At 41.0% G+C, this 12,958-nt stretch overlaps 1 protein-coding gene across 8 annotated transcripts in view; it reads left to right on the top strand.

The window, feature by feature from the left end:
* Window positions 1-12,958, top strand: part of SMYD3 (SET and MYND domain containing 3) — a 347,371-nt gene that overhangs the window by 262,852 nt on the left and 71,561 nt on the right. For all 8 annotated transcript variants that reach the window (XR_014524496.1, XR_014524497.1, XR_014524498.1 and 5 more), the window contains 3 exons: window positions 5,511-5,578; window positions 6,663-6,765; window positions 11,651-11,761. Coding sequence is in view for 5 of the 8 variants with exons in the window: in XM_083496930.1 (XP_083353056.1) it covers window positions 5,511-5,578; window positions 6,663-6,765; window positions 11,651-11,761 (282 nt within the window). In the remaining 3 variants the exon portion in view is untranslated. The remainder of the gene's footprint in view (window positions 1-5,510; window positions 5,579-6,662; window positions 6,766-11,650; window positions 11,762-12,958) is intronic.

Below are 12,958 nucleotides of genomic sequence, written 5' to 3'. Positions count from 1 at the left end.
AGTCCAAAGACTGGTTCTGGTAAACAGAAAAATCTGATTAATGCAGAAGGATTTGGTGGACTATGATAATCGAGTATATGGGCCATAAGCCAGTGAATTGGATGGTTAGAACTCCATGCCCAGCAGGGGTTTCTATCTTGGCCACCCTCAACAAGGGTCACATGTGGATTGCCCTTTTGAAATTTAAGAGACTGTCATGATGCTGAATGACAGCCTGATCAAGAAAGAAAGAAAGAAAGAAAGAAAGAAAGAAAGAAAGAAAATATAAGATAAAAACACTATACAAAGTCTTGTCTTAGACACATGTAAAATATCTTCATTATTTACTTCAAGGGCATGATAAATATTAGGCCCATGAGTTGGCTATTGTATGTAATCTACTTCTTCAGTTCTTGAATCTGTCAGAACTGCCAAATTAGTGTTTACATCAAACAAAAACAGTAAGAATATCTGTATGAACAAAAGATTGCAAGACAAATCTGAATTTCTACTCCATTCATTCATCTTCCATCTTAAGTCCTTGAGCTTCCTGTTATCTGAACTTGGCTCACCATCGAATCATAGAATTGTAGTGTTGGAAGGTGACCCCGAGGGTTATCTAATATAACCCCCTGCAGTGCAGGAATCTTAACTAAATCAAATATGACAGATAGCCATCCAACCTCTGTTTAGAAGCCTCCAATGAAGGAGAGTTCACCACTTCTCATGGAGTACCATCCCACTGTCTCTTCCTGTCATAAAGTTCTTCCTGATGTTTAGTCAAAATCTCCTTTCTTGTAACTGGTTTGGGTTCTAAACTCTGGAGCAGGAGAACACAAGCTTGCTCCATTTTCCATGTGACAGCCCTTTAGATATTTGAAGATGGCTATCATATCTCTTCTCAGTCTCCTCTTTACCAGGCTAAACATACCCAATTCCCTCAGCTGTTCCTCATAAGGCTTGGTTTCCAGACACTTTATCATCCTGGTCGCTCTCCAACACAATCAACACTTGTCTCAATTCTTTGTGTTTTTCTTTCAAGGGAAGGACATTATCTAAGTAGCAGGGCACATGATCTGTGTGCAAAAAGGTCACAGGTCCAGTCCCTGGCATTTCCAGGTGGGGCAGAGGAAGACTGGAACCCTAGGGAACCACTGCCAGTCAATGTAGACTGAGCTCAATGATCTGATTCAGTATAAGGCAGTTTTCTTTGTCTTTCCCTCCTTGTGCTTGCATTTAATTCTAGCTTTTGCATACAGCACCCATGTGTATGAACTTACAACTATTAAAATGTTTTGAACGCTCCCAGAGGCACAAAGCAAACTTGTACATTGTGCCCGGTCCTCCTCCGTAGCAAATACTACAGCATCAGACCTCCTTCACATCTGTTCCATCTTATGCTGCCATGCCTCTCCCACTTTTTCTGGCTGCTGTTGCCATCATGCTGTAGTTGCTATAGATATTAATATTAATGTTTTGCTCCTGTGTATTCTTTCACAAAACATGTATAGTGTTAGAGGCGTAACTTAGCTTTCATTTCTGCAGTGAGACAATTTGCTTCTGAAACAGGTGATCTCTAGTGGTATCTATAATAGAAGCATCCACAGTAATATTAGGATGAAAATGACTTTATAATTTTTACACAAACCTTGTTGGATATAGGATGGTGATTATTCCCCTTTTGCAGGTAGAAACTTAATCCACAGGATAATGATTTATCCAACAGGCAGTGCTTAGTATGCCCATAGAATTATAGAAGTGTAGAGTTGGAAGAAATCATCTAGTGCAACCCTCTGCAATGCAGGAATAGGCAGCTGTCCCATATGGGGATCAAACTTGCAACCTGGGCCTTATCAGCACCATGCTCTAACCAACTGAGCTAAGACTTCTGCTGAGCTGTTTATGGACTGATTTCTCTTCCAAGTACTTGCTATTTTAACATGGAGTTTTTATAATGGGGTAATTTCTGTCTTTTTAGAACATGAATCATCTCATCATACAGAAATAGTGGTGATAGTATATTAGGAATTTTTTTAAAAAGTACTTCGCTTAGGCAGAAGAAATATCTTTAGAAATAGTGATGATAGTATATTCGGAATTATTTTTTTTTTAAGTACTTCCCTTAGGCAGAAGAAATATCTTTAGAATGTATGTATAAGCTAACACAAGGCTTCTACATCCTTTCTTCATTTTCTCCACTATATTTCTCAGTTTGGTAGTTCCTCCCCTTCTGCAGATTCCATGAAATAGTGGGGGGCGGGGGGATCTTTTACATTTTATTTTATTTTTTATTAAAATGAAATCAGCCAACTTCTGTTTGTTGGCACCCCTGGATTGCTTCGCTTAGATAAATTGGAAGCGGGAAAAGCTCCTAGTGGGTACAAAGAAGACTCCCGCAGATGGAGGCTGTGTCTCATCCTGAGAAGGCTGGGGCTGACTACAAAAATAGCAAAGGCTTAAAAAGCAGTGCCATCATTAGTGTGTGTGTGTTGTATGGAGATAGCAAGATCAAGAACGCTGCAAAGGGAAATGCCTTTCTTGCTAATTAGTGGAGTTCCCCTCCCCTTTATCCACAGTGGGTGTTAATCACTAATAGCCTTTCTATAGCTGCATCTCTCATCAGGTGGCTCCCCGCACTCTACTCCAAAGCTTTGTGGATTCAGAGAGGAGAACAGTTGCATAGAAACTCCGAGAACTTAATATTTATGACAACAACATTTAAGAACATCTACATTTTCTCAGTTATCTCCATGTATCTGAGACATTACAATACCAGTTGGAGTTACAGAGTTCACATCTCAATTCGGTCAGTCAAAGAATTACTCAGCGTCAACGGTTTGCTTGCATCTGTAGTTCGTATGGCCCCGCTTACTGTTCATGTATTCCAGATCTGTAAATATGCTGTCGATGGACCCCTGCCTTGTTCTTTCTTGTTTGTGCACATAATGGAGTTATACCAGAAGGTGTCTTGAAACTCGTTGAAAAAGGCTTTATCTTCAAAAGCTCTTTGTGTGTGTGTGTTATTTGTACATTATTCACTTCCTTGATGTAAAACTTGAAAGAAAAGGGCCACTGCTTTTTTTCTGGATGGACGCAGGGGTACGCGTACCCTTAAACATTTTGTGAATCTTTGTACTTTTGTCCATTTACTGTGTTTATTTCCCCCGATTTGAACTATAAAATGATGATTTTCTTGAGTTGAAATGAGAGTACCCCTAAACATTTTTTGAGGGGGAAAAGCACTGCATACCTTTATCTGTTTTTGCTCGCGGCAAACCTCTAAACTCCAAGGACCTCAGAGATCACCCTGCCTATGCCTTAAGACCTTCAGAGGAGGTTCTTTTCCACATAACCATTCCTGGGGAAGTGTCTTCATACATTGAGGTGAGAAAGGGCCTCTTTCTGTAGTGATGCCCCATTGGTATAATACCCTCCCCTGAGAAAGCCATTTCCCTTCCCCAGGCAAATGGAGTTGCGGGCTGGACATGACCCCGCCCTGTGTGCTAGCCCCTACGTCATAGGGAGTCCCTTCCGCATCACGCCCTAGGTGGACCAATCCAGTTGGCCAGGGGGCGTGGCGTGCTGTATGTGAGCAGCCTGCAAGCAGGAACTCACCCCTTTTCCTGGTTCCCACTCGCACAGTTCTCCCACCCTCCCTTCCTAAGATTTAATCCTTTGACCTTGCTATGGACCTTGGTTGGTTGCCTGTTGAAGGGGCCTGGTACGAATTTTTTTGACTTGGAAAATTGGCAACAGCCATTTGGTTTTTTGCCTACCTTGTAGCAAATCGTCACAACTTTGTAAGGTTTGGAGGTTAGGCATTGGAGTATTCGGTTGGAGGTGAGGGGAGGTAGTGGCCATCACCTATCCCTCCTATTTCAAGGGTATTCTGTTAAAGGAATCCGGGGGGCATGGCCCCATCTGAAGCCCTGGTGGGGGCTAGGGCCATGGCACAACCCCTGTTGGGCTCCCCCTACTGGTGGTTAACCCTTCTGAGACCCTGCAGGCGGGCAGGAGTCAGATATAGTCGGGTCGGTTCCAATGCCTAAGTCAATACCACTCACATTCTGTAACCGATAAAGTTGTGGCCTTTTTTAGCCCATTAACCTAAAATAAAGTCAAGTGTCTTTATTCCAACAAAGGGGAAGGGTTTGGGGCCTTGCCACGCAAGCACACTTGTTATCCTTTCAGCATTGAGGGAAAGACTTACAACTGTTTGCTCAGGCATTTTCACTTTTTTTGTTTTTTTCTGTAAGAACTAATTTGTGATAGGTAGTCTGCTTTGCTGTTTAACTGTTTTCTTTGTTTGGATTTTTAAAAATGTAATTCTGTGCAGTTTGTAATTTGTATCCCACTCTGGGATCTACTGAGATGAAGGGTGGTCTATAAATGCTTGTAATAACTAAATGAAGGATTCCCTAAAATCACAACAGCCTGTGAGAGGACGACCTGGCCCAGTCCTCAAGGCAGCATGTGCGTGTAATGAAAGCCCAACAGCTGCTTTGACAATGGAAAGGCAACTCTGGAAGGGATGTGTGATGTGGAGCAGAGTAGACATCAAGGGAAGGGGATTTTGATTAACCCTTCCACTGCCTGTTGCTTCTCCATTCTCTTTTGCCACATGTACAGAAAATCTCTTCTCCATATTTCTTCCTCCCAAAGCAGCAGTCTTAGGCATCAAACACATGGTGATGAGCAATAGGCCAGGGCATATTTGCCTCACTGCTTTAACCAGCCTTGTAACTCTTGGCATGAATCATTCTGTAATGCTGAAACCACGTAGATCTATAGGACTCTATTGTAAGACACTTAGGAAAAGTATTTCAGAGAAATGGGACGATTTTTCTCCCAGCTGGAAAGAGTTGTTAATTTTTTATGTACTGAAAAACAAGGTCAATATTTTTGTAACACTTTAATTGCTTTTATAAAAGAAATGGACTAAACATAGCTCACAAGTGTTGTCTCGAATTATGTTTCCAATAGCAGCAGGAGAAACATAATTAAGATGTATGACTTTTGTAAATGGTTGGGAAGTATGAATGGGTTAAATAACAGACTAATTAATGTGGGGTGTTTTGTGGGGGAGGGTTAAGGCATTTTATTACTGTTTGTATATTCATTTAAATCAGCTTTCCTGTCAAGACATGTGAAATTACTCTGTAGGCAGATTTGGTGATTCGGTTTTGATTAATGTAACACTGCAAACATCCATAGGATGAAACTGTGTGTGTCTGTGTGTTTTCTTGCGGACTATAAAATGGGGTCTCAGCATATATCTAAACTTGTATTTTGGCAGCCTTTTAAAGGACACTGGCATTTCAGCACCTAATTGGCTTCATTATTTTTTTGAGGTTGTGTCCCAGATTTAAATGCCGTAATATGAAAGGGTACCTCTGTGCTGGACTTGAATATCCCTACTCTAATTACCCAGCAGTTGCTGCCTTGTATTTTAAACATTTCTTTCACTCGCATACGAAGTTTCTCAATGGCTCTAGTAATACTAATCATGGATTATAACCTTGTTTTTACAGGTGACCTGCAACTGTTTCAGCATTAGCAATGGAGAGATGCAGAATGTTGGTGTTGGCCTTTATCCCAGGTACTGTGGGCATTCCATAACTCATAAGCAAAACCTCCAGGATTCTAGTTCTATTGCACAGAGATGCACTCAGTCCCAGGCTTCGGGGGGGGGGGGAGAGAAACAGGTACTGTAATGAATCAAGAAATTTTAGAAATGAAAACAATTCACAGGAAAATTCCACAGCTGCAGTTCCTTCCCCCCTGCCTTGGATAATTCAGCCACACGGCACTGGAGCCTGTTGAATTCCCAGCATTCAGAGTTGGGAAGGGAGCATCAGACAGAAGGTTATATGCAATGTTAATAATACTAAGAGTAGATCTATTGGAATTAGTAGACAGAACTAACCCAAGTCTATTAATTTCCGTGGGTCTACTCTATGTAAAACTTGGTTGAACACAACCCATAATATTGTATATTTGAAGAAGACCCTTTCTACCACTAGAGGGAACTCAAATTAATGAGGACGCAACTTGCAGTACATTGAAGCAAACACCTCTTTGGCATTGGGTGATGGTAGGAAGGGGCATAAATGCCATCAGTGACCATTGGCCACAAGTGATGATGATGATAGTTTTAATTCATTGCCTGCCCTTTACCTTGTTGTCCCAGAACGGGTTATAGCCATTTAAAACAGTTCAAAACAACTTACAATCTCAAAAATAGGGTGAGTCCTACAATATACATCCCAAGTGTCAAAAGCCAGGGAAAGGTGGCAACAACACCAAACTTTGTAAGTATCTGTCTTGGAATTAAAACTTGCCTTGCTTTTAGTATTTGGCTGCGTAGATTCCATGTCTCCCAGCAGAGTGTGTAAACCAAGTACCCCACTTCCTTCTTGGTGTCTTCAGCACTGCAGCAGCAGCAGCAGCCCAGGCACAAGAGAACCTGGGAAATGCAACTTTCCAATGTACCTGAGTTCTTGATGTGGGTGCCAGGTGCCATGGAAACTACATTTGCCTCCCTTTGCACTGGGCCTAAAATACTACTGACACAGCATTCAAGACACCAGGGAGGGAATGAGGAGTGGAGGCCTCTCTAGTCAGACTTCATATTTGCACCTGGAAACCCTTTCCTTTAAACCAATGTTGTTTTCCTTCCTTAGCATATCTTTGCTGAACAACAGTTGTGATCCCAACTGTGTGATCGTCTTTGAGGGTCCCCGGCTCCACCTCCGCTCCATCCGGGACATTGAGATGGGTGAAGAGGTAATTAGCTTGTTCTCTCTTCCGTCACAGACACCTGCAGCAGTTGCATCTCCTTAAATAACTTCCAGACTGCAGGGCCACCAGCTTTAACACTTTGATGATATATCGATGCTTCTTCCTATCTCATAGCTATCAGGAAGAAGATGATAAAGGGAATCTTTTCTTCACACTGTCTGGGTCTCATAATCATTACCTCCCATAAATCACTGGCAGTCTTGATGAATTCTTCTCCCTCCATTCCTCCTCTAGGCACTTCATTTTGTTTGTATTTGAGTGCCTTTACCCTGATAAAAAACACTTACGATACTTCTGGGTGGAATGCTGCATTCACTAAATCATTGCAACAATAAGCATTTGTCAGATTGAAACCATGCTGAAGCAGTAAACCTTTCATTGGCAAGAAAAGTAACAAGGCAGGGGTCGTTTCCTTGTTGGTTTTATTAAAAATGACTTGGAGAAATGCCCTTCCCAAATGATTTGTGTTCCTTATCAGAGAAATGTTTCACACCATTTTCTTTTTCAAATATGGGCATATCCAATGCATACCCTCAGAAGATCGCTACTTGCAAAATAAAATAAATAAATAAATAAATTTAAAAAATTGTCCAGTAGCACCTTAGAGACCAACTAAGATTGTTCTGGGTGTAAGCTTTTGTGTGCATGCACACTTCTTCAGATATCTGAACCAACCTACCTGAATATAATATGGTGTTGAGTTCACAGACTTCATCTCTTGGGCTTGCTGTCTAATGCTGGATCTCAGCAAAGTTTATGGGGAGCTCCTTTTATCTGAGTCACAATTTTAATTGTTTATTCCAACAAAAGTCCAACTCCGCTGTTGGTTGTTGTTGTACATTAAAACATCTCACTCAGTAGTAGTGATACAAGAATAAATAGCATTGGTGTTAAGGTTACAGTAAAAATACTCAAACATATGAGCTTGGAGCCAGACTAAATTAGCTGCACATAGCTCCCACTAAAATCAGTGGGACACTACTTAGTCAGAATTAACCTTTCACATTAATTCCAATGGGGCCCAAATTAAACTAGCACAGATTGAACACAGGATTTTTAAGCATAGGATAGGACTATTACTCTTTAAAATTATGAAAATTCACAGCTAGGTTCAGTGGGGCCTTAGGCATGGATTGGGAAGGGAGAGTCCTTTCAAAAAGGGAGTCAGCTAAATGCCCTGTATTCTGAAGGACAATCACACATTACACAGATTACACATACAAATTAGACATATAGTCCCAAGGCACATGCAGATTGTCCATGAAATCAAACTTCTCAATGACACTCTGCCTTTCTGTCCTTATCTATAAACTTGCTAAGAGTCTTTAAATCCAGTCTTTGGAAGATGCCATCGACTTTAATGACTTAAATGACTAGGCAAAATTACCCAAATCTCTGTGGTCAAGGTCACAACCAGATTGACCTTTTTCTGAGTTATTTTCTCCTGTGGTTCCATCCAATGCAGCCCTCTTAGTCTGCAATCCTTTATCCGCTTACCTGAGAATAAGTCCCATTGAACTCTTGAGTAGACATGCCTACAATCACGCAGTTAGTTAAAGGTAATCTCCTGGAAGTCACAGCAGTACAGTACTGCTAAAGGCAGAATCAGCAAGGATAAGAAGACAAGCTTAACATTCTTGTTCTGTGATGAAGCAATAGGACCACTTTCTGGCCCATATATAACTGGGTTTAATATAAGGAAGACTGAAACCACTATAGAACAGCTGTAGTTATTTGACAGTCTGTCTGCTTCTAATTACAAGGCTACTTGAGTCTCAAATCTGATCCTAGTCACTCAGAAGCAATTATAACACCTCAACCTTGTTAGAGTGGGAGCTCCAGTTTTCATTTTTCTGCCATGTCAGGCTCCAAATGTTTTAACTCTTTCTGTGTTTGGAAAGAGAGAGAAAAAGGAAAAATACAAAGTTGGGAACAAGAAGCAGAAAGCCCTAATGGCCTGCCTGCAGACCATTGTGACTCATTCATGAATAAATTCAACTTCTTGCTACATTTAAAAGAAATCAAATATTTAGTTGGCTCCTGTTCTAAAGATTCCGTAACTCTGAGTTAAGCAATCTCAATGTTTCACTTACATTTGAATTGCCATTCAGCCTTGGCTCTGCTCGAACCAATTCTGCTGCTCCCTTGGGGTGGCTATCTAATTCTATGCACTCTATAAATCTTCATGTTCAGCATATAGTATTCATATAATAACTAGAGCACCAGGCGCAGGTATTTCAAACCTATCTGCACTGAATTAAAGCCTATTAGCCAATGCTTGTCACATTTCATATCTTTAAATGAATACTCTTCTTCAGTTATCAGAACAGACAGTCTTGCAGAGTAAGTTCGCCATCCAACCACCTTTGATTAACCCTCCACTAACAAGAAAAAATGCTGGTATTTTTTTTTTAATAAAACCTGCAGCTGGGACTGGGAGAACAGTATTTTCTATGAATAGATATTCCCTTTTTGGTAACACAGTGAATAATACTTTACAAATTAATAATGTATTAAGGAACCCCAATATGTTTTATGGATGATACAGCTTCCTGAACACATTAATGTCCACACCATCAAAAATATAATTGGATCCCTCTTATGCTTTTGATCGCTACCAAAAAATAACTTGTACAGGTTAGAATCCCACAAAAATAAGCTTTGAGTAAGAATAAAAATGATGAATGAAGCACAGTGCGCCCACTTCAAAGCAGTTAAGGAATTGTTAAGCATCCTTGAATCTATGGCTGCAGAATCTGTGGCTGCTATTCAGAAGACTTCTTTCTTTTCTTCTTCTTTGGCCATCACTCGTAGCTGAGTAAGAGTCACGGACTCACTGTTAAGACCGTTTTCATGGAAGACAAATGGTCTTAATAGTGAGTCTATAAGTGATTGTGGAGTACAATTCTGGATCCACATGTCCTTCCATAGTGGGAACATACAGTAGGTTTCTGGGCAGGAGTTGATCCTGATGAGGGTTTGCCAAATGTGCCTTCCTCTTAGCTCATATCTCATTTTTGCCCTGAGTTTCTGCTTCTTCAAAGTCCACCACACCTTTGGTAAAGGCTGTTCACCAGTTGGAGCACTCGCAGGCCAGTGTGTCCCAGTTATCAGTGCTTATACTACATTTTTTAAGATTTGCCTTGAGAGCATCTTTAAACCTCTTTTGTTGGTCCCTGGTATTTCGCTTTCCATTCTTAAGTTGGGAATAGAGTAGTTGCTTTGGAAGATGATAACCAGGCACCCAAACAACATGACCTGTCCAACGAAGTTGATGTTGGAAGAATCATTGCTTTGACACTGGTGATCTTTGCTTCTTCCAGTACACTGGCATTAGTTCGCCTATTTTCCCAAGTGATGTGTTAAATTTTTCAGACACAGTTGATGGACTCTTTCTAGGCGTTTATAAGTGGTCCATGTTTCACAAGTGTACAGTAAAGTTGGTAGTACAATAGCTTTGTAAAGGAGCATTTTGTGAATGTAATGATAAACTAGGTTATCATTTGAATGAGACCCAGGCTTATACTCTCCCCCTCTCAGAAACTTTTGCTTCTCTTGTTAATTAACCCCAGTTTTGCATTACAGTGGACCCTCTGGATATGAATGTAATTCGTTCCAGGGGTCCGTACATACCCGGAAAAATTCGCAAATAGAGGCGCCGCTTCTGCACACACATGCGGCGTGATAGAGCGCTTCTGCGCATGCGTGTGTGGCGAAACCAGGTAAAATACACTTCTGGGTTTGCCATGTTTGCAACCCGAAAGTTACGTTACCCGAAGGTCACGTAACCCGAGGGTCCACTGTATATCCAAACTCAGAGAACCTGTGGTTAGTCTTTAAAAAAGGTAAAGGACCCCTGACAGTTAAGTCCAGTCGCAGACGACTCTGGGGTTGCGGCACTCATCTCACTTAACAGGCTGAGGGAACCGGTGTTTGTCCGCAGACAGTTTTTCCGGGTCATGTGGCCAGCATGACTAAGCCGCTTCTGGCGAAACCAGAGCAGCGCACGGAAATGCTGTTTACCTTCCTGCCGGAGCGGTACCTATTTATCTACAGTGGTACCTCGGGTTAAGAACTTAATTCGTTCTGGAGGTCCATTCTTAACCTGAAACTGTTCTTAACCTGAGGTACCCCTTTAGCTGCTCCCGTGCTGCCGCCATGCAATTTCTGTTCTCATCCTGAAGCAAAGTTCTTAACCCGAGGTACTATTTCTGGGTTAGTGGAGTTTGTAACCTGAAGTGTCCGTAACCTGAAGTGTCTGTAACCCGAGGTACCACTGTACTTGCACTTTTTCTTTTTTTGGCGTGCTTTCGAACTGCTAGGTTGGCAGGAGCTGGGACAGAGCAACGGGAGCTCACCCCGTCACGGGGATTCGAACCGCTGACCTTCTGATCGGCAAGCCCAAGAAGCTCAATGGTTTAGACCACAGCGCCACCTGCGTTCCCTGTGGTTAGTCTTAGCTATGGCCTATTGAAACAAACCAACATCAGGTCTACCAAATTGGCTTTTTTCAGTCAGAGTTTAAGGTTCAGGCATAGCACTAAACTGGGGTTTATTTGAAAGCAGAAGTAAAAGCTCTGTACCTCTTCCATGTGCCAGAGCCAGAGTAAGAGCCTAATGGAGCTCATCCATGATATTTGCATCAAACATTTCTTCTATGGGCAGGGTGAGGAACAGTGGGATTCTTCCCATTTTATTCTCACAACTGATCCTGTGTGGTTAGTTATGTTGTCATTCATGAATGTGTCTGTTGTCATTCATATATGATTGCATGATACTTTAAACTTAGGATCCCTCCTATTTTAGCAGCGGATAATATGCAGTATTTTGTCAAATTACCACAGAATTTCCCCTGCTTTGTTGTCTGCAGCTCACCATCAGCTATATTGAAACAATGATGCCTACTCCTGATCGTCAGCAGCACCTGAAGCGCCAATATTGCTTTGAATGTGACTGCCCTATGTGCCATTCACAAAGCAAGGTAAGTTGTTTGAGCCCACTTCTGGGCAGAACAATAGATACACAGTTTCATTCCTTTCTGATGGTGCCCTCGGGGTCTAACTGCAAATGGCCTTTGTCCTTGTATCTGCTTTTATTCTGAAAAAATACCCATGTGAATGAAAGAATAGCAATAAATAAGTATCAGGTCAAAGGATGAGGCTATGGGTGGACTCTTCTGCTGACTTTTAGGGGCTGATGTTTCTTAGCGTCTTTACAAAATAAAGAAATGAACAGATTTTTATTTCGTCCAACATATCCAAAACAAGAGGAATTGTAATTTATGCTAATCCAAAGTTAGATCCAAAATTATTATTTAAGGATGAAGAAGGCAGAATTATAGTAGTGCTAATAATATGTGAAAGAGAGAAAATAATTGTAATAGGAATCTACACCCCAAATTGAAAGAAAGGTAGAATTTTACAAATTACTGGAGGAAAGATTATTGGATTGTAGTAATGAAAATATAGCACTACTAAGCGATTTCAATAGAGTAACCTCATTAGAACTAGATAGAACAGCGAGAGAGAAAGAATAAAAAGGGAAGACTACCACAGACCTCTTTCAACTGGTAGAGAATCTGAATTTAAACGATGTTTGGAGACTTAAACACCCGAACGAGAAGTACTCCATGCACTTTTCAGAGGCAAAACAATCACCAGGGAGAATAGATAGAATATGGCTGTCAAATAATTTAATATTGAAAAAGCAAAGAAAAAAACCACAGAAGTACAACAAAGATTAATTTCAGACCATAACCCAGTTACTCTAGAATTAAGAAACAGCAGGAGAACGAGATGGAGATGGAGATGGAGAATGAAGGAAAATATTTTGAATGATGGAAAAATATTTTTAAAAGCACAAGACTTTAAAATAATTTTTTGAAATGAACACAAACCAGGAAATGGACATCAGGGTGATTTGGGACGCAAGCAAGGCTTTTATGCGAGGCTTCTCTACCCAACAAAATGCCATCCAGAAGAAAATTAGAGAGAATAAAATGGAGCAAATTAGAAAAGAGATAAGTATAAATGAGAAAGAACTAGCCAAAAACCCAAAGAATGAGACTGCAAAGCAAAGCAGTTGTAAATAGAAAGAAGACAGATGAAGCCGCAATGAGGTGGTGGGAAGTCACTTGTGAAGAAATACGGATATTGTACACAGTTTATGTAAAAAAAGA

Source organism: Podarcis liolepis, assembly GCF_965112155.1.
Source record: "Podarcis liolepis genome assembly, chromosome: 3".
NCBI lineage: Eukaryota > Metazoa > Chordata > Lepidosauria > Squamata > Lacertidae > Podarcis > Podarcis liolepis.
The sequence above is the reverse complement of the archived record's forward strand: the minus strand, read 5'-3'. Positions and strand labels throughout refer to the sequence as shown.